The 23091-nt window shown below is 41.5% G+C and overlaps 1 protein-coding gene across 1 annotated transcript in view; it reads right to left on the reverse strand.

Moving 5' to 3' along the window:
• The window catches only part of FBN2 (fibrillin 2), a 256715-nt gene that overhangs the window by 197078 nt on the left and 36546 nt on the right, over positions 1–23091 (reverse strand). Inside the window, exon 6 of the mRNA XM_075067188.1 lies at positions 6240–6437. Within this exon, the coding sequence (XP_074923289.1) occupies positions 6240–6437 (198 nt within the window). The remainder of the gene's footprint in view (positions 1–6239; positions 6438–23091) is intronic.

Genomic DNA, 23091 nt, shown 5'->3' on the forward strand with positions numbered 1-23091 from the left:
TCAGCTGGCTGAGCCGCTCAGCTTGCCGCTGGTCTGGGGTTCCGGCCCCTTGCCAGCCAGGGTCCTGGCCATGGGCCTCGCTCAGCCTGCTGCCAGCCTGTGTGAATGGAACCCCAGCCAGCAACAGGCTGAGTGGGGCTGGGACCCTAGCTGGTAGGAGCCAGCGGACAGAACCCCAGACTGGCAGCCAGGGTCTCGACCCCACTCAGCCTGCTGCTGGCCTGGATGGACAGAACCCCAGGCCAGCAGCGGGCTGAGCGGGGCCAGGGCCAAGACCCCGGCTGGCAGGGTCTGGCGGACAGAACCCCAGACCAGCAGTGTGCTGAGCCACTCAACCCACTGCCGCTCTGGGGTTTTGTCCACCAGCGCCTGCCAGCTAGGGTCCCTGCCGCTGGCCCCATTCATTCCGCTGCCAGTCTGGGGTTCTGTTAGAGGCCCCTGTAAACATAAAATTTATTACTGGCACATAAAACCTTAAATTATTGAAGACTTTGCATGTCACTTCTCAAAGGTTGCCGATCCCTGGATTAGTGCTATCCTTTTCTGATCTTTGTGTATGTGTGACAGGAAGCAACTAGGCAAACAGTGGCACTCCCAATTAGTTTCAGTGTTAGCCATGTTAGTCTGTATCAGAGGGGAAAAAAAAGGAAAAAAAAAACAAACACAAACAAGGCGTCTTTGTGGCACCTAAGGGACTAAAAATTCGCAGGCCCACGAAAGCTTATGCCCAAATAAATTTGTTAGCCTCTAAGGTGCCACAAGGACTCCTCTTTTTTTTGTTTTGTTTTTTAAACTCCCAACTAGAAATCACCAATCTGGTATTATCTTTCATGCCCCCTTTCATTTCCACCCTCAACTCTCGTCTTTGGGGATTTTAGCAACACATATAAAACTTCTTTATTGCAGATGAGGATTATTTGACTGGATTTCAGTGAATTCAATGATTTCTCAACAAAGCTCATGTTTCTTACAGCCACTGTGTCATAGGCTGAACCTCTAGGACAGGGGTTCTCGCACGAGGTTATTACATTGGGGGTTGCGAGCTGTCAGCCTCCACCCTAAACCCCACTTTGCCTCCAGAATTTATTATATTAAATATATAAAATAATATGAAAAAGTGGTGATTTAATTTATAAGGGGTCGCACCTAGAGGTTTGCTATGGGAAAGGGGTCACCAGTACAAAAGTTTGAGAACCACTGCTCTAGGGTGCTCCCTACGGGGGAGGGTAAGCACCTCTCTCATCCCAGAAGTCCTTCCCTGGATGTAGACATTTCAGTTGGCTTGCAGTGTGGTGTGTGGGCCTCCAGCTGTGAAGCTTGAGAAAGCAACCCTCCTGGATGCAACAGGAGTTCAAATGAAAAAGGTAAACAAAATAATCTTGCAGCCTACAAAGCAGTCTAGGCTCACCTGGCTGTTCCCTGAAAGGCAAAAGGAAACAGACTCTGTGCAGGGGGATGGGTTCCTAACCCCTTGTGTGACTGAGGGACCACGGGTGAGTACTCCTGTTAAGGTTTCTTTCCCCACTTTGAACTTTAGAGTACAAAAGTGGGGACCTGCATGAACACTTCTAAGTTTAATTACTAGCTTAGATCTGGTAACGCTGCCACCGGCCATAAATTCAGTGTCTGGCGCACTCCCTGTCCCCCCGCAAGACTTTCCCCTCCCTGGGCTGCCTTGAGGGACTTCACCAAATCCCTGGTGAACACAGATTTAAACTCCTTGGATCTTAAAACAAGGAAGAATCAACCATCCCCCCTCCTTTCCCCCCACCAATCCCTGGTGAGTTCAGACCCAATTCCCTTGGATCTTAAAACAAGGAAAATCAGTCAGATTCTTAAAAAGAAAGCTTTTAATTAAAGAAAGAAAAGGTAAAAATCATCTCTGTAAAATCAGGATGGAAAATACTTTACAGGATACTCAGATTCATATAGCCCAGAGGAAACCCCCTCTAGCCTTAGGTTCAAAGTTACAGCAAACAGAGGTAAAAATCCTTCCAGCAAAAAGAAATATTCACAAGTTGAGAAAACATACATAAGACTAATCCTCCTTGCCCGGCTATTACTAAAATTTTGAAAGACTGGTTCAGAAAGATTTGGAGAGCCTGGATTGATGTCTGGTCCCTCTTAGTCCCAAAAGTGAACAACGAAAACACAAAAAGCACAAACAAAGACTTCCCTCCACCAAGATTTGAAAGTATCTTGTCCCCCTATTGGTCCTCTGGTCAGGTGTCAGCCAGGTTTACTGAGCTTCTTAACCCTTTACAGGTCAAAGGGACATTAACCCTTAACTATCTGTTTATGACAACCCCGAGCTTTAAAAAGGAAAACAAAGTAAAGATGATCCCTCTGCCTCTTCAAAGGCTCCAGGCAGGGGCAGGCAGCAGAGGCTCTTTAAGCAGCTTTGTGGAGCTAGAGAGCTTCCCTCTGAATGCCACCTGGTACTGGGCTTGAATCCTCACTTTTAAGGATCCCACCCACTCCAGGCTGGACGGGCCTCTTAGATGTGCCAGGCTGAGGCTGACTGTGCCCAGAGGAGCTCTTTACCCGCCCCCCTTTCCTGGCTGGGATGGGAAGCTGTCTCACCCCACATTATCAATAAGGTAAGTCTACACTGCAATTAAAAACCCACAGCGGGCCTGTGCCAGCTGACTTGGGCTAAGGGGCTCTTTAATTGCAGTATAGACATTTGGGCTGGGGCTGGAGCCCGGGCTCTAGGACTGACCATCCCCTGCTGAGCCACCTCTCTGGCCAGGTTCCATGAAGCCCCCGCAGCCAGGTTCCTTGGGCCCTGGTGCACAACGCATCCTTAGGGCTTAACCCCTTCCTGCCCATGCTATAGCCAGAGACAGCTGGCTTATGTCCAGGGCCATCAGCAGCCTGGAGATGTGAGCTGCCTTTCAACACTGTGCAGGCAGGCAGGAACAATCTACTTCCAGCCACATGGCAGGGGGGAAAGAGATAAGCTCTACAAAGACATGGGCCAGGTCATCCCTTCCTCAGCACCTCCTCCTCCCCTGCAGCTGGAAACAGCCCCATCCCTTCCCTCCTGCACAGTGCCAAAAGGCTGCTGCTGGCCACATTTTGGCGTGAAGCCTGGCAGAAATCTGGGTGGGGAGGGCGCATATGACCCTGTGTGCCTCCCCACATGTTGGTTTGGGAAGATGTGGTGCCAGGTACCAGGAGAGGTGGGTCCATCCAGGAGGCCCAGCCAGGTATGGAGGATGGAGAGCACTAGGTAGGGAGGGTCAGGTTGGTCGGTCATCCCTGTGCGAAAGAGACATAAGGGAGCATGTGAGTGTGTGTCACCTCTCCCCATGTATGTGGGGGGGGGGGAGAGGGAGGCGTGTGTGTCACCCCTCCCCATGTGAACCGTAAAGCCTTAAAGATAAGGTAAACAAATGAACCCAACTATGCAGTATTTCTTTTTAACAGGGGCTCAGTCAACTTGATGTTAATTTGAACTGTTCTACTGCATATTCAGATCGACTGCTGTTGAACTCACTTGAATATAAGTAATTTTACCAGGTGTCCTGTATTTAGCATAGGGAAATATGGTCACCCTACTCCTTATCCTTCTCTTTATTAAGCTAAATGAATGAGCTCCTTGAGTCTATCGCTAGAAGGCAAGTTTCCTAATCCTTTAATCATTCTATTGGCTCTTGAACCCTCTCCAAATTTAGCAACATCCTTCTTGATGTCTTGTGGACACCAGAACTGGACACAGTATTCCAGCAGCACTTGCACTAATGCCAAATACAGAAATAAAATAACCTCTCTACATCTACTTGAAATTTCGTAGTTTATGCATCCAAGAATCACATGAGTCCTTTTGGCCACAGCATCAAACTGAAAGCTCACAGTCAGCTGATCATCCACCAGGATCCTCAAGTATTTTTCAGAGCCACTGTTTCCCAGAGGAGATTTCCCCATCCTATAAATATGGCCTACATTCTTTGTCCTAGATGTATGTGTTTACATTTAGCATATTAAAACAAGTTACACGGCCAGTTCTGCAGTATTACAGGATATACTTCCTGAGCCCATTTTTCTAATATTAGCTATAATATCCCCAAATATCACCAGATGGGGCTTTTCTGAATCTCTGTGAATGCAGAATTTAGTGTAAAAATTCCCTATCATTTATCTACTTTCCTTTAGGTCACAGAGGAATCTTAGTGAATTTTTCATCCCAGCATTTAGATACAGAATTCTCTAGTGCTGTAGGGATGCCCTAATGATGCTCTGACTGAAATATTTACATTGGACTATTTAGAGAAAAGAGTTCTCCTAGTTATAATCATTCTCTCTTGTACTGTGTTAGACATTCTCTCAGTTACATTTGGCGATCGGTCTGTACAGAGACCACTGTAACCAAACCACGTTTTCTGAAATGACTTTGGGAAATTGTAAAACTTAAAATATATTAACGCTCACAGGCAGATCAGTGCATGAGATTCCTGAGTAACAAACTTCCCCAATGTCTTTAATAGGCTATGCCCATTTATGCTATTGTTACAAAAAGTAAAAGTGCATATAATGGTTATAATAATCCATTACAGAGCGAGCAGATTGTGTCATCATCTTCTAGGTGCTGCATATTGACTGTAGGGTTTGAGGATTTTATTGGAGACGTACATATTTCTGTGACACAAAACCTGAAGCCCAATTCACAATCCCAAGCACAGGAATAACCCTCGTTTTCTAAACATGGCAAAGTGCCATAACACATACTACAAGCAGAGTTGTGAAACACTTTATATCCAATGCAATAAGCACTCAGAGTGGGTTGTCAGATTGTAACCATGCATGTATTTTAATAACAGTTGATTTCAGATCTGATAATGAGCCAGACCTCACTCTATCTGTGGATACTTGCCCAGTCAGAAAGAGAGAGTGCCTTGGGGTCCTAGAACACTGACAGCAAACTAGATCCTGTATTATGTGTGTCTTGTGGCCAAACTAGAGAAAATGCACAGAAGTTATCTACTCTGGAGAGTATTTCTGCCAACTTGGCTGCTAGGGATCCCAGGAAAAGTACTGAAACAACAGTCTAATTCATTACATATCTCAACTTGAGACCACCACCACCACCACCTATGCAACAGAAAGGAAGTAATCTCCTAATTATTTGGAATTTCTGCTATCTTTAGCCATTTCATTCTACATGCAGTTGTTTAAGAATTCAATCAAAGGAAGAGACAGACAGCAGGCAAGACAAACTTCTTGATATGTCTGCCTTCATCATCATATATATGAGGTCATATGGGAGTGGAACAATCAGTCACTGATTGCTAGAGAAAAGGCAGAAGGGGATGGTGCATTAGACAAGGAGTCTGACAAGTCTTCTCAGTTCTTAGACCATTCCATACCAAAGACACCGGGGGCTGCTACTCATTCACAAAGCAGTGTTCCTGGTACCACATCTGCTAATACAGTCTTCAGCCTTTGCACCCAACTGATTGACAAACCACAAGTGGCTCCAACTACACGATCTGTGTGTCCCCAAGGTTGTGCAAATAGGTAAGTAAAAAATATATATCAAAGATAAAGAACTAGGACTCCAATCACCACTTTACAAAGCAAACTGCTCAACAGTAACAGAGGCCATCAGTTCTTTTTCCAGACATAACTCAAAGTACATGGGCAATGGCAGGGAGGGATAGCTCAATGGTTTGCACATTGGCCTGCAAAGCCGAGGGTTGTGAGTTCAATCCATGAGGGGACCATCTAGGGACCTGGGGCAAAAATCTGTCTGGGGGTTAGCCCTGCCCTGAGCAGGGGGTTGGACTAACTAACCTCCTGAGGTCCCTTCCAACCCTGATATTCTATGATTTTTACTTTAATCAAAGGCCAGAACAAGAGACTCAGGTTCAGTAACTAGCATTATATCATAGCTGGTGGATGTGAGACACAGCCCCTGTCTCACTCTCTTGGTATGGTCTTTTGGTTTGTATTCATTTTTTTCCATACCATTAGTTTCATTATTAGGTGCATGTAGCCCAGCTAAAACTTTGGCATTTCCAGGATTATTAGAATTTTGTGAATAACAGCAATCATATTATATTTTTTCTGTGTTTATTATTTTATAGATTCATGGAATCTCCAAATCTTTGAAATAATAAACATTGCAAAAAAAAAACCAAAAAAAAAAACCAGTAATTTGATTTTAGGTGGATATGTGCTTTTCTAGACAACATTCGCGATGCAGTAACCATGCACAGCCAAACCAAAAGGCTTACCTTGACATGCTCCATTGCGGATGTTAGGAATGAAGCCACGACGACATGGCTGAGGCTGGGCAGGACACATCTCACAAGGATGGCCCCACGCACGTCCAATGGTTGCACAGCAAAGAGTCTTCGTGCAAACAATGCCAGTCAGCTGGCCCTGACACATCTGGTTGTTGACCTGAGTGAAACAGGGGCCTGTTCTATAATCTGGAAAAGAAGAATGGAAAAATGGAATGTCTGATGCAAACACAATGTTGCCTCCACTAACTGACCCACAAAGTACAAAGGTAATACATTTTTTTTTCCCAACAGATATAAATGTAAAGAAAATACCAGCAAATCTTTGACATTTAAATCATGGTCTTGCATGCAGATATAGTAGTAAACCTTCCACAAAAAGCACTAATTTTTGTAAAGATAAATAAATAAGTCAGTTCAAGATTTTGGCTATTACTGAGAAAGATGTTGGAAGATGAAGGGAGCTCATCTCCCAAAACTGAGCTTTTAGGTGATCAAATGAACACAGTCAACTTGTGGAACTCCTTGCCTGAGGAGGTTGTGAAGGCTAGGACTATAACAGTGTTTAAAAGAGAACTGGATAAATTCATGGAGGTTAAGTCCATTAAATGGCTATTAGCCAGGATGGGTAAGGAATGGTGTCCCTAGCCTCTGTTTGTCAGAGGATGGAGATAGATGGCAGGAGAGAGATCACTTGATCATTACCTATTAAGTTCACTCCCTCTGGGGCACCTGGCATTGGCCACTGTCGGTAGACAGGATAGTGGGCTAGATAGGCCTTTGGTCTGACCCAGTACGGCCGTTCTTATGTTCTTATCAGCTGTAAAATTAATACTGTAATATATGAAAAACTAAAAATAAAAAAAATACATAAACTAATCATTTTATTAACTCCTGGGAGATCTGGGAATTGGGATTTCCTGTTGCTGAGCAAATTCATTACAATTTACCAGGGGAAAATCCAGACCACTGGTACCAATGGGTTCATTTCAGATCAAATGCGGCCATGCAAGAAGCAGTCACACAGTTAGCATTCCATTTGCAATGCTTAGTACAAACTAGTGACTTAACTGCATGCTTCTCACAGAATGCAAACTAGTTTATTATTTAATTTCAAACAGAAGTGATAGGGAAATGGAACTTGTACACGCTATGCTGATGAACTACTGGAAAAAACAAACATTTGCAAATATGCAATTACAGATGTCACATCAAGTTGGCGAATTACAACATTTAGTAAAGAAAGCGTTAACCCCCTCATTTTAAATCCCACTTGTTTGTTATGATTTGCATAACCATGTCTTCACAATTTGTGATTTATGGATAAGAATTCAATATTTACATGATCTATGACAGCCAGATATATAACTTAGCAACTAGCATACTCTTCCATGATAGAATGTTTCCTTTTTCATACAGCAATAGTCAATTGGGATATCTTCCCCATAATATATACCCTGTATTATTTTGATTTTTCTAGAAATTAGGCCATGGCACATTTCATTTTGAGATTATTTTAGATTACTACTGAACTTCATTGTACCTTACATTTAACAAGTAAAAGCAGAGACACAGATCCTCAGGTATGGCTGAGCTGTGATGAGTACAGGACTGAAGAATGGAGGAAATGTGGCTCAAAGCCACCCTTGCATTCCCCTTATCCTTGTAGCACTCAACGTAACTCAGAGCTGCTTCAGGACTGTTCAGATTTATGCTGAGCTACAACAACCCTCTAGGAGTCATTCCAGATCAACAGAAAGCAACAGTAATCTGTCCATACACACTCCTCCTGTGGCACATCCCTTAGGCTGCAGTGCTGAAAAAGGGTGTCAGCTGATTATGCCAGGATTCCCCCACAGAGGTATTCTCAGTTGCCCACTCACAATGACTTTAAATTTCCTTTGCACCAAGGATCAGGCCCATATGGTTTACATTGTGATTAGCCCCATTTACTTCAATGTGTGTATTCACAGTGCATAACGTTAAATGTGTGCATAAATCTTTGCAGAATCAGGGTCTAAATTATTAAGAAAAAAAACTCTGTGAGGTTAGAGGATTTCCATCCACCCAGATAGTCTCAAGTGAATAACTATACTGAAATATTAAGGCTTTTGTCCTTTCCTCGCCTCCTCTTCAATATTCAAAATACACAGAGCAACATTTTTTGCTACAGTACTTACATTATCTAAAGGAAGTGCTATAGTATCAACTCCACAACGGTTTCAGTTTCACTGAGGGTCAAGGTTCTTCCCTGTCAAACCAATGACTGTTGCATTTTCTTAAAAATGTACAGAAATTATATATCTCATTGATGATTGATAAGAGAAGACAGTGACCTTGTCACACAACAGACTCATTCAGGAATGACTAATATTTGAAATATGAACAAATTCCATAAATCCCATTAGGGATTTTGGTACCGTGAACTCATTGTGAATCTTGCTTGAATTTTAATTAAAGGCTAAGGATTAGGAAAGAGCTCTATCATATGTTACCATTGTGCACTCCCTTCATGAAAGTTTGTGCAGGTGTCATGCAGCTTGAGGAGAATATCATATGGTACTTTGCTTTCAGCTTTCAAATCACTGTCGATGACCAGGTTACTTTGAGAACATACAAATGCTATCAGAAGAAAAACAGACTTGTTCAGAAAATAAGAACGTAAAGACATGGGGTGAAATCCTGGCCCCATTAAAGTTAATGGGAGTTTTGCCATTAACTTCAATGGAGCCAAGATTTCACCAGTGGAAAATAATATGCTCTTTAACAAAGACAGGTATTGCAATTAATTACTTTCTGAGTATCAGCTATAACAATATATATTCTTCCTGGCACATGAAGCCAATGTTCTTCACATACACAGCAAGAGGTTTTAATACTGTTACTTCTAATATCCAATTGTAAATACTGCTAATGTTAAATATACAAATGATGACCACAACCGCATTTATTATTTTTTAAATGAGGGAAAATTATTATTAATCCCATTTATAATTGTAGTGTCTAATGGCCACAGGAGCAAGGCCTCCTTGTGCTAGGCACTGTACAAACACAGAGCAGTAAATGGTCACTGCTCTAAAGAGCTTACAGTGTAAACAGAGAAGTGACATGCAGGATGGGGGAAGGAGTGTGCATTCTGTGATGGCAGCGAACATCATGGCAGTTCTGGTTTTTGTTCTGGTTCGGTTTAACCTAGGAGGGGATAAGCTAAATGGAAAGAAAAGGGAAAGGAAGGGGGATTGGGCAGAGTCTAGAGAGTAAGAGGGGCAGGTGTAGAGTGAAGATGTGGTGAACAGACTGTGAAGAAGGAGGTGGTAGAGAGTTGGAGCAAACAGCCAATCAGCACAGGGCACAAAAAGTATAGTCAAAATTGCAAAACGTTCTCTGACTGTCCAGAGGTCTCTGCTTTGGCTGATCTTGTTGCTACTGGCTAGAGTCTCAGGCTGGCTCCTCTCTGCAGTTTCCCCCCCAGGACCGAATGGGAGGAGGTACCACCTCAGTCCAAGTGCCTCCAGAGTAGTGGGGATCTGCCCTGGAACAGTTCTGGATGCAGGGGATGTTGGAGGGAGAGATACCCCAGCTAGAACACACTTTACCCTCTCTCCTCCTCCAGTGCAATAGTCCCCGAGTTTGAGGAAAGAGGTATAGCCTACTCCTAAATGGGTACTCATGTCTGCATCAAAAGCCAAATTAATGTGTGCCTGTGTTCTGACTGTCAGCAGCCTACGCATTGCTCTGAATGAGGTCTGGTAATGACAAGAACGACCAGGAGTGATAATGTTAAATCCTTTCTGAGACTTCAGAACGATCAGAACTCCACACCAACCAGATTCAGAAACATATGGAGCTGAAAAGTTGTCTTAAATGGGCATGGGTGGAAAATAATTAAAAGGAATATCTATGAGCCACCCTACATGGAAAAATATGGTTTACATAATTAAACTGAATCATAGACTATGGGAGTGCCTTAAGTTACAAGCACCCTGTGATGAGGTGAAAACGGAATGGGGTTGTATTACATACAAAGTATTGCCATCATTGATGATATCAAGCGAGAGATGCTCCAACATCATACCAGAGGTTCAGGAATATTTTAAGGGTCATTGCTGCTAAGAGATTAATTCCTGTGTAACAACCGCCATGCTGGCTCATCAACAAAGATGGAATCTGGAAACTGCAACATTAACAGTATGAATTTCTATTACTCAAGATAAATGAGTAATTCTTGTAGCTGCAATAGACTCATATCCTCTGTGGACAAGTTACTAAAAGGAGGATATATAACACACTGAGCAGTGTGTTATTGCACAATGCACAATGGAAACAGTTCATATAACCAAATATAGGGTAAAATTCCTTCCACCTAACTAAAGCCTGAACATTTGGATTTTTGGTTTGTGGAGGTAAGGACCCTAATGTCTCAAAAAATTTTGAAAGCTAGTTCTCATCAGGTCTGCGAAATCTTATTGTCATAACTTGTTGCAGCACCCCTACACAGATTAGCATGGTCAGAGGCTAGTGCTGTCCGGTATGTATGTCACTTTAATACCCCAAAGTAAACTTTTTAAAGAGGACACATTGGATAATGTGGACCAATTATAATATGGACAGAAGTATAATTACTAGCTTTGCTATATAAAAATTGGTGTTCTCCTCAGGAGCGTCTCCCCCGCCCCCCCAAACACTAGCACAGAGTAATATTTAATTTTGTTAAAATCATGGCTTATTCAAGTAAATTAGGAGATCGCTTCTCTCCTAAAAGACCTAAAGGTTCAGTATCTAAATCTCCTCACCTACTCCACACTGCTCAAACATCATAGCTAAGGAGGGTTCATTCCCATGGAGGAGTTTGGGGAAGGAGATAGGGAACACGAGCAGAACATAGAGAGACTGGGTGCATGTATTAGGTGAGCGGAGGGGGGATAATATTAGGGGAGTAATGTATTGAGAAATCTGGAGGAGACAGCCCAAATCACTATGGAACTGAAGTTATTATAACCAGAGAGTTCTCTGTTGGCAAGAAGCAGCTGTTCTGCCATTTCACTGGATACTAGGGCACACGCATTAGATAGCATGCTAGCACCTATAGGGCCCACAGTGGCTCTCAGGTCTGACCGGATTTTAATTAGACTCCTAATTACATGTAAAAGAATTAACTTCATTCTAGAATTGCAGTGGCCCTGAAAAGGACTTAGTGATGGGGGGATAGCTCAGTGGTGTGAGCATGGGCCTGCTAACCCCAAGGTTGTGAGCGCAATTCTTGAGAGGGCCATTTAGGGAACTGGGGAAAAATCTGTCTGGGGATTGGTCCTGCTTTGAGCAGGGGGCTGGACTAGATGACCTCCTGAGGTCCCTTCTAACCCTGATATTGTATAATAGTAGATAACCAACTGAGCATGTGCACTCAGTACTATTCTGTGGCTAAGTGGGGGAACGCCAACCTTAGATACAAAGTCAGGGGAATATCAGATAGGAGAAGGAAGGTAGCATTGCCTTTGAATACTGCATTAACAAGACCACTACTGGAATACTGCGTTCAATTCCAGTACCTGCACTTCAAAACAGATGTTGAAAAATGTTCAGACAAGAGCTACAAGAAAGATTTAAAGACTGGAAAATATGCCTTACAGTGAGAGACTATAGAAACTCAATCTATTTAATTTATCCTAAAGGGGATCAAGAGATGGTTGGATCATGGACTACAAGTGTCTACATAAGGAAGAGATTTCTAATAGATGGCTCTTTAATTTAACAGAAAAATGCATAAACAAGATCCAACAGTGGAAAGCTGAAGGTAGACAAAAAAATTCCAAGTAAAAACAAAGCACAAATGTTTAAACGAGGGTAATAAAACATCGGAATAACACACGAAGGGAGGCAATGGATTATCCATCACTTGAAGTTTTTAAATCAGGGCTGGGTGTCTTTCTACAAGATGTGCTATAGATCAACAAAAGTTATGTGCTTGATGCAGAAATTATTGGATGAGGTTCTATGGCCTGTGTTATGCAGGAGGTCAGACTAAATCATCATAATGGTCTCTTTTGGCTCTAAAAGTCTACAAAACCATTAATCAGATTTTCCATGTGGGTTTTCCTGTCTTACTGTTAGGTGTTTCTTCATTTGTTCCCTTTTCAGTATTGCTACTGGAACAATTCTGCCAGAGAGCACTGATGGAACATATGCTATAAATTATTTGCTACTTAGAAAGTCTAAATGCCCTGGTGAGAGAAGGTGATTTACTTCTGGCATGTATATTATGCATGGTTTTCTTTGTCTCAGAAAACTAAGTTCAGTATGTATTGTGACTTGAAGACTAACAAACCGTCTGTAATGATTAAAATTATTAATAAAATGTAAATTTAAAAACACAAGAACCACTTTTTTCTTGGCACAGAAAGCACTAGAATGGAGAAAATGGAAGTAGCATACAGTACTTATAAATTTGTTTTGAAATTATGAACCGCAGTAATGTTCTTTATGTGCATTCTGCATTAACTCAATGGGCATGCCTACACAGCAACTAGACACTCACGGCTGGCCCATGCTATCCGACTTTGCCTTGCGGGCAATTCCACTGCTGTGTAGACTGCCAGCCTAGAGCCCCAGCTACACCCTGAACCCGGAAGTCCATACAGCAATGGAACACCCCAACAGCCCAAGCAGGCTGATAGGGGCCAGCCGTGGGTTTTTCTTTGTTGTGAAGACATACCCAATAAGGCTATATATACAGATGTATGGATATTTTTCTAAGACATTTTTTATTTGATTTTAAAAATAAAATAATCAATTCTGTGCTACGTATGGTTTAAATAAACCTGCTGGACACAAAAGTCTGTTCCAGTGGTGGGGAACATAGGAACTGCTGTACTGGATAAGACCTGAGGTCCATCTAATCCAATATCTTGTCTCTGACAGTGGCCAGTACCAGATGCAGCAAAGGAAGATACAGAACCCTGCAGCAGGCTAATAGAGACCGTGATGAGACCTAATGAGGGGGACCTAATAGGAAGAGATTGGCTTAAGCACTGAAGCACAAGGTTTAACATCCCTTTAAAAATTTGTTGTAATTAATTATTACAACTCTGGATATTTTTATATCCATGTCAATATCCAATCCTTTTTGAATTTTGTTAAACTCTTGGTTGCTATGACACCTCTTCTGGCAATGAGTTCCCCAGTTTAATTGCTGCTGTCCAGTAATTATGGTCAGTTCCCCCCAAAAAGCCACAAAGAAACATCTGCCTGCCTCAGCAAGGTGGAGGAAGGAAAGAGGAGGTAAAAGAGTAAACAAATGACACCCCACAGATTCACACAGTCTCCATTAGAAGTTATTTGCGGGGAACCTAAGCATGGAGCCCTCTTCTCAGCAGGGACGTGCTGACAATATTTTAATAAAAAGCTGTTCCCACATAGGTCCAAACCCTGCAACTGACCCTTCTTTGGCAGATCCCAGAATCGACAGAGATCATTGATGCTAACAGAGCCCCCCAGGGCACAGAGATCCAATCCCCGTGAAGTGGATTGCGGATTTAGGGCCTAAGCTTGTGAGAACCCTGGTAAACATAATGTATCTGTGCTATAGAGATGATTACTGAGGGACTGCAGATTCTCTAACTTTGTCTCTTATTTAAAGAAAATCACTTTCTTATAACAATAACTAAAGAAGGAGGTAGCCTGGCTTGACAAAACATATTTAACTGTACTTTGCTGTGAATGTTTACACTTTTATTTCTGAAGATTTACTAAGACTATTAAGCATAGTGTTTAGTTTATGCAATACAAAAATGGAATTAAGGCCGTGCATAGTGACTCTGGGACATCACCGCCACCCCTCCTCCCCGAGCCCCAGATTAAAAAAAAATCCTGTCATTTGGTACAAACTGTTGAATTCCAAATCTAAACCAAATTTGCCCTTCAAAAGGACTTTAATAATCCCCAGAGATAAAACCTGATTGGCAGGCATGATTTAGGAGTATCCAGGAAGAAGATGAGCAAGGAAATAATCTCAATCCTCCCTTCATTTTGGAGACAGAATTGTACCAAAGACTCCAGGGACCTCCTAAGAGCTCACTCCCACACATGAGTGCCATTAGATAACCAATAGATGCTTGGAGCATCCAGAAATTAGACTGGACTTAAGGGTGGCAGAGCACTACACTGCAACACCAGGCTCACTGTTAGGGCTCACACTTATTTTATTCCACAGGACAAGTAATCACACTGGGTGAAATTCACTCCCCTCACAGAGTCCAGGTACTACCAGGCACTGTGCTGGGAGTTAAATCCATATTGGCAGAGTGGAAGGATGAAATCCATGCTTGGGAAAAGAAAATACAGTGAAGAGGCTGTTGGATCCAGACCTCACCTGACTATGATTACATGCTAAAGTAGCAGTTACTGTCCTACAGTAAACCCTACGTGGGATGCAGTAGCTCCCATTCCTCAACCTACCCCATCACTCCTCCCTATGTTAACGTATGGTGCCAGTGTGTAACTTAACTCCACAGAAGTCAAGCGGGCAGAGGTCTCTGGACACAGTTGCCTGCAAACACAAAACCTGCTCAGTGATATAGATGGGATTTTGCAGTAGATAGGGACTTGCATGGTCTCTTCACCAGTCAATTAATTTAACTCCACTGTGATGGAGTACAACACTGTACTCAGTCATCCTGTAGGTCATAACATCACAACAATACGTGAAATAAATTCACAACTCAACTGCACTGCAAGCAACGTCAGCAGGCCAAGGAATGAACCACCAGAACTTAGGACTGTTCTATGGATCTGGGGATGGTTGACAATGTAACTAGGAATTTTATGTTCGAATTAAAAATTGAGGAAACTGAGCCTGGCCTTGCTTAATTTTTCATCTGAGCAAGAGAGAAGGGGTTGACGATATACGTTTGTAACTGAAGTTAGACAACGAATGTGAAATGTATGCATATGCAAATATTCTCCTTCATGTACAGCCTGAGTTCACTATCACAAACTGCAGTATGCAAAAACAAGTTTAAACATTAGAAAGGAACAAAGTTTATTTTATTAAAGATTATCTAAAATGGTTTTTCCTTCAATATTTTAGTTACTGTAATATGGAAAGCCTTTTTCTTTCCAGTAAGACTCAGCTGCAAACATTGAGGAGGTGCCATGAGAGAGGTTTCAAAGAGATTTAGAACAAGAAGTTTGATGAATTGTACTGATTTAGGCCTGATATAAATAAAAAGCATTTTTTCAAAAAGTGACATCCAACACATTGGGGAGAAAAGACTGTTGGCTTAAAATAAGAGCTAATCTCTAGGAAAAAGAAAGGGACTTGGCAGGGCTATTAATTTCTCTTGAAAAAAAAAAAAAAGTCTCTGAGCGTACAACTATTTAGACTAAGAACTTTATATAAACCAAAGCCTGAATATTAAGTCTGCCTTTTAAGAGTTTGCTGATTTTCAGCAATTCCACATGCTAAACTCTTAAACATTCAGTGAAGTTAAATATGTGATACAGATAAAAGACAATTAATACAAAGCATTTTTAAACCAACATTCTGAACACTGAAAAACTCCGGTAAGTACAGAAAAATCACTTGTGTTCCGTAAAACACTATTTGAAATAAAAGTCAAAGTTTTATATTGCCTGTAATATCTAAAAAGGCTAAATCAACTGAAACATTTTAAAATATATAACAAATCTATTCCAAAGGCATAAACTCATCCATTCAGATGACAACTTTCATTTTACAGCTTAGATTTACTACCAGTCTAGCAATCCCACATGACAGTTTCTGACTATATTCTATGATGCAAGACTTTCCATCATACAAATGGATGTCTGTGATTGATTAGGCAATTTAACACATGTACTGCAACTAAAACAGGGGAGAGAAAACTTTAAATTAAAGAAAAAACATGTTTAATGCAGCAGTATATGTGGGCTTTACAGATTTTTAGCAGAATTCCAGTTTCTACCGCACTGCTGTCAGGCTCATTCAAAGCACATTCTTATTTTCCTTTTGCTGGAACTAAGGAGGTAACTTTTCCAAAAATAACATTCCAGGGTTTGCACATCCATTTTAGCATAATTGATATTATGACAGCTTTAATTAGACAAGGGATATTACAATTTTCAAAATATCATCTGCAGATCAGAAAGATAATTATTATGAATTAAAAAAAAATGAAGTCCTAAACACCTACGTATATAAGGAAAACTTGGCACAGTGTCAAGAAAAAAAATAAAATTTTGTTGCATTTATTAATTAGTTTGAGCTTGGCTTAGTTTTGGAACAAAAATACACAGATCCAAATTTCTACGTATAAAACTAACATTTAAAATATATATAACTTTTTCTAAATGTGAAGATACAAATAAAAGCAGAGACGTAAAAAAAATTTGCTCTTGAGAGCAACTAAAAATCATGAATGATGAAATAAAGGGAAGAAATAACTGCTTGAAGAAACGTTTGCCACATGGAACGGCAGTATCATTAAATGAGCGCTAGAACGCTTCATGCTTGGAATCAAAGTCTCTATCCTTGGAAAAGAATATTCTCTAAATCCTGACTCCAGCAAGAACTTTAATTTTTTTTTTTTAAGGTTACATCCTACTCCTGCTATCATTTTATAATCACTCCTATATACTGTGTATGTCTGAATTAAGTCTTGCATTATAATCAAGATACACTGAGTGAACACTGAATTCACAAGCTAACACACTAGAAAATGTATGCTAAAACAAGCTCAGGCCTTGATTACCACCAACACCCACCCACAGTTGAACCCATAGGGGAATATGAAATAGGAGAAGAAAATCTCTGCAAAGTTCCCCTATGCCACAGTTCCTACATATCATTCTAAGGTTAATGATTTGATGTGTGAGGACCACTGCCTATCATGCTGACCAATACTGTGTAATTGTTTCCTTGTGCTCCTCCATGGGTCTGTCTGTGTCCACCAATTATCTCAGTCTTAAACTTAGATTGTAAACTCTTTGGGGGCAGGGACTGTTTTGTTGTTCTGTGCTTGTACTGTGCCTAACACACTGAGGTTCTGGCCCACAATGGGTCTCCCAGGTGCTACTGCAATGCACATAATATATAATAACAAAAACCACATTCTGCCTGGGGAGTGAAGTCTCCTTGCCCACAGAGAGATCAGAGGAAGGGCAAGGCTATTTGCACAGAATTTGTGCCTATGCACTGTTCTTAGCTCTCAATGATCCGAGATATACTTGGCAGCAAAACTACACCACCAAGGAATCTCCCTGGCTGCACCTGCTCCAGACCTTCCTTTAATGGGGATCCCTATTATAGAGGTCTCAACAGGAGAGATAATATAGACCCAGGTTATATTTTTTCCAAGGTAAGCTTTATCCCTCATCACCATTTCTTTTCTACATATTGGAAAGGAAACACTCCACCAACGTATTCAAATAAATTTCTGCTAAAAAGTCTGTAAAGCCACATGGGCCAGATTTTGCAGTGCTACACCAGAATAAATTCAGATCAGCTCCACTGATGAGATGTGCCAGACTACCAACCAAATCATATTGAAGGATGGAAGATAGCAGCAACGTAATCCACTGTAACCCTGATTGTGCACTAACAGCTGCACAGCTGCCCTGCTGCTACGCCACGGCAATGGATTCCTCCATTCCTTGACCCCTGCTGAACCTTCCTACCCTGCACAAAAACCTGTAATTCAGGCTTGGGTCACAAGCCAAGATTTGCCCGTAAGAAAATAAGATAACTGCTTAGCAAAACACAGCCCCTGCACAATCAGACTAATGTTCATTATAACCTTGAATTACTTGATATTCCAAATAGTGAACAGGGCAATGCCTTAGCTATGTTCCTGAGGGTTGAGGGTGGGAATCTTTCCTTTGGACCACATATTTAATCCTGAAGACTTAAAATTCCACCTCTTCTGTAGGAAAAGAGTTCGGGGGGTTTTAGGAACTCAATACTATTCAGTGGAATTCACTCTCCAAGACTGGAAATCCCCAGTTGACAAGGCAGAATTTAAAGGACTGCACAAAGAATAAGCACCTGGAATACTGAAGACAGAATCTAGAAATCTCCTCTATAAAGTCATCCTCCAAATCTTTATTCACGCTAGTAGTCCCACTGAGGACAACACAGCTACTTATTTAATTAAAGACTATACATTTGAGTAAGAGTGTTCAGAATCAGTACCACTAAGCGAACACCCTAACATTTATTATTCGTAGAATCTCTGAACCTAGAAATTCACATTGGGACATTTTTCAATTCTTCAGGTGTAAAGCAGCAGTCAGGACAATTACCTTAAATCTGCATTTTCCCCCCATAGCTGCAAAACACAAAAGCAACGGTATGTAGTTTATTCAAATGTTCCTGTTAGGTGGACCAGTGGTTCAAAGTTTGTTTGTTTGTTTGTTTTTTTAACACTGGTGACCTGTATTCAAATCCTTGCTAGGTCAAAAGTGAAAACTGAGTTTGATGTTTACATCTGAGTCCCTATTTGTCCATATCAGTCAGAATACAGTTTGGCACTGTTAGGCATGATTGGGAGCCTCTAATCAAGTAAGGCATTACACTAAAATATCAGAGGTGTTGTGGGTTAGGACTGAGGTGAATTAACATGTGTCTTACACAGACCAACTTCACTCGACGTCTGGCTCTAACCGATGTGAGAATTCCTTCAAAATTCACCCAGATTTTTTAAAGAAAAAAGGAAAACTGAAGTTATTTCAATAGCAAATCCTGCTCAAACTAGAGAAAATATAAAATGTTTTAAAAAAAACAAAAGCAAAATTAGAAATCTTCTAAACACACAGTCCTGCAGCTGCACTCGGTCATTAACTTCATGTAAAAAAATAAAATGAAATGAATAAAGGGACTTAACTATTTCACAACTGCCAAAGTCTCATGTCCAGCTAGAATAGGAACATTCCCCAGATGCCTACCGTATCTGGATTATCCTGACATTCTGTTGGTTTCAGTGAATAGTTCACTAGAAACAGCAGTCAGTGTTTTTATTCACAATACCCTTTCTGCTGATAGGAATAAGGACGTTTTCCTCATTTTGCAACCATTGGCCTCAATGCTATAACAGGATGCAACAGGATCTACCAGTGTGTATCAATTAGGCTCATGTAAAGTCTTCAGTGGGACTCCAGGACCACTGCTGATATTCACCAGAAAGTAGGACAGAAGGTAAAAGGAGACAGCAATTCTGAATCCACCAAATTGTGTTTATGAAAAGCTAACATGTCACCTTTGCAATATCCTAACCTATTACTCTGAAGTGGAGGAAACCAGATTTCCCCTCTAAAACGCAGTCTTTTCCAAGCTTTAGAACAATGTGTTACTGATCTGCTTTTACTCCATAAGAGACATGTTCAATCTCACTACATGCTAAGAAAGACATCTGGACAGTTCTTCTCTACAGAACGGTAGTTATTAATGATAGCTTTCTAAATGCAGCCTAACTAGTGGTAAAGGAAGAGACATTCTTAAATTCAAGAATTTAAAATGGACCAAATTTAAAGAACTATTAATCCCCCAATTAAACTTCGATTTCAAGTGAGGTACAGCTAAAATAATAAATTAAAGAGACAGACAGGTTACTGCTCACTGACAAAATTATGAAAACTGAAAGACATTTTAAAATCCAATATAATTGTTCCTCATTTATACTTTATTCACTTTTTACTTTTTTCTCCAACTTCAACAACAAAAACAAACTAATCATTTTCACTGTCTATGTTGTACTTGTCAGTTTACCTTTCTGGTTTTCATGCACTAGTGCAATGTTGCAACATTTGGGTTGCAAAAATATAGCCAAGTATTTAAATCCAAGCAGTGGCCCTAAATCTGCATTTTCTACTAAAGCAAAACTCCCAGTAGCTTCCCTGGGATTTTGGTCATATTAAGTAAAAGTTAGTCTATGGTATATAATTTTAAATTCCAAACAGTGCACTGCTAATACAGTACGACATTTGAACTCGAGTCACTTTTCCTCAGAAATACCCTTCTGCTAAAAGATAATTTGAGCTTTATAATTATCTTGGATTTTCCAAAGATAGTCCAAAGTCCTCTATTTACCGACATTGTAAATAACTGTAAAGTCTAGGGAGCATAAAGTGACTCTTCCCTCAGACCCAAACAAGCCAGAAGACACACGCACACTTACAATTAGTAACGCTGTTGGCAATACTTTTGCCACTTCCACTTTATAACTTTAGAATAGAATCGTGCACTGCTGACAAGCATGGAATGACTCATTCAATTAGAAAAGCAATTTAGTAGAATAGCAGCCTAAACATGTTTAAAGCTTCGTATCAGTCTATCAGTATTTCTAAAGGGGTATAAAGTCAATACAAAGGTGAAACAATGCCTCCCATATCCAAATGCTCCTCCCTCCTTCCCCAGTTAGTATTTCACAGGAGGCCTGATCCAACTCCACTGAAGTGAATAGGAATCTTTCCATAGACTTAAATAAAGTTAGATTGTGTCCAAACTTCATTTCTCAGTTTTCTCATTCTACCCGCTTCCCTGAGTAAACCCCACATCCTTCCTCCCCTGACATGTCATTCTATGTCTTTTCTTGTATTTGTATTCTTTTTCAAAATGTAAGCACTTAGGGGCAGGAAACACGGCTTATTTGTCTTTTTAAAGCACCATGGGAATTTATAGCAGTATATAAATGTTTTATAACAATGCCTATAACAGTTTTCACACATATTTTATTCAAATCTCTAGGTAGCTCTAAAGATATTCTGCTCATGGTGCAATGACTCAGCTTATTATAATCATGGGCAAATGTACTTAATTTAGACAATAAGAAAACGACCCCCACTTAACTGGCTGGGAGTGGGTATATGAGACATACTTGTAAAAATATACATGAATAAAGAGAAGCATGTTTATTGGAGAATAAACTCTCATGGGCCAAATTCTCTGCTGGGTTTAATGAGCTTAACTCTCTTGAACTGTATTTACATGAGCAGAGAACTGGCCTTTTAGTTCAAAAACTGCAAAGCTCAAATAATTAAATTAAGAAGGGCTGTTTGACCTGTAAATTTAAAGTATATTTGCTCAATCAAGTGACTAATGAGAAGATCTCTAGTTTTCAATGGTCTTTATTTTACTACAGATTGTAAGAATGCTTACTGAATGTAGATTGTCCACATCAGTTCAGTTTATGCAAACAGACCTGAACTATCATTTAGGCAAATATACTAACAGTGTGGCTCCAATCCTGGGCTATGTCTGAGTTGCATTTGGCACGAGAGTGCAAAAAAGCCAGAGAGTGCTTTGTCTCACCCCTGATCCTAGGGTTAACTGGGATCAGGCCAATGACTGGTGAAAGCCACTTGTCATAAGAATCCAGCACTTGGCATTCCTGTGAGCTGGCAGTCCCCATGGCTATGCCGCTTCCTCCATTCCAAACACAATCCCTACTTGGGAAGTGGGATGTGGAGTAGCATGGGAGCAACTAAAACAGCTCTAAGCCATGCCAGGACATTTCCAACGGGAGAATCTTTCAACGGCAGGGCTATGGAAGCATTATGGAGCTTTACATCACCAGAGTGCTATGAAGTTGCATAGCAGGATATGTCCTTACAATAAGAAAATAAAGAGAGGGCTTGGCTATACTTGGAGGTGTGCAGCGCTGGGAGTTACAGCTGTCTTCATACAGCTGTGTAGGGACAGCACTGCAGTGTGGCCACACTGACAGCTACCAGCGCTGCAGTGTTGCCACATTTGCAGCGCTGTTGGGAGTGGTGCATTGTGGGCAGCTATCCCACAGAGCACTTCGTCCCATTTTGGCGCCGCAGGTTGTGGGAAGGGGACAGAAGGGTGCGAGTCATTCCACTTCCTGTCCCATCGCCCCGTGGTGCATCGCTTCACATCCCAGCAGTCACTGTTTTTCCGTCCACATTTGGCGCCATCATGAGTCTCCCAACGGTTTCTGTGCAGCGTGATTTCTGTGGGAAATGGAGCCCAAGCTGCTGAGGACTTCGCTGATGAGTGTCACCAGCACATCACATTTGGCAGTTGAGCTATTCCTTCAGCTCCAAAGTGACAGTGAGGAGTCCGACGATGATATCGATTCGCCTGACGCATATGACACTAAATTGCTTGTGGCAGTAACGGAAATGCTCAGCACCGTAGAACGCCGCTTTTGGGCTCGGGAAACAAGCACTGAGTGGTGGGATTACATCGTCATGGAAGTCTAGGATGACAAGCAGTGGCTGCAGAACTTTCGGATGAGAAAAGTAACTTTCATGGGACTGTGTGAGGAGCTCGCCCCCACCCTGCGGCGCAAGGACATGAGATTGAGAGCTGCCCTGCCAGTGGAGAAGCAGGTGGCTATTGCAGTCTGGAAGCTGGCAATTCCAGACAACTACCGATCGGTCGCGAACCAATTTGGAGTGGGAAAGTCAACCACTGGAATCGTGTTGATGCAAGTTTGCAGGGCCATTATCGCATCCTGCTAAGAAGAACAGTGACTCTGGGGACGTGCAGGACATTCTGGATGGCTTTGCACAAATGAGTTTCCCTAACTGTGGAGGGGCGATAGATGGGACGCATATTCCTATTCTGGGCACCACCCCACCTAGCATCCGAGTACATTAATTGGAAGGGGTATTTCTCTATGGTTCTCCAGGCGCTTGTGGATCACCGTGGGTGTTTCATTGACATTTACACAGGCTGGCCTGGAAAGGTGCATGATGCACGCATCTTTTGGAACAGTGGCCTGTTCAGGAAGCTGCAGGCCGGACTTTTTTCCCAGACCAGAAGATCACAGTAGGGGACGTTGAAATGCCCATTGTGATCCTTGGAGACCCCGCTTACCCGTTA

Source organism: Chelonoidis abingdonii, chromosome 6 (assembly GCF_003597395.2).
Source record: "Chelonoidis abingdonii isolate Lonesome George chromosome 6, CheloAbing_2.0, whole genome shotgun sequence".
Lineage (NCBI taxonomy): Eukaryota > Metazoa > Chordata > Testudines > Testudinidae > Chelonoidis > Chelonoidis abingdonii.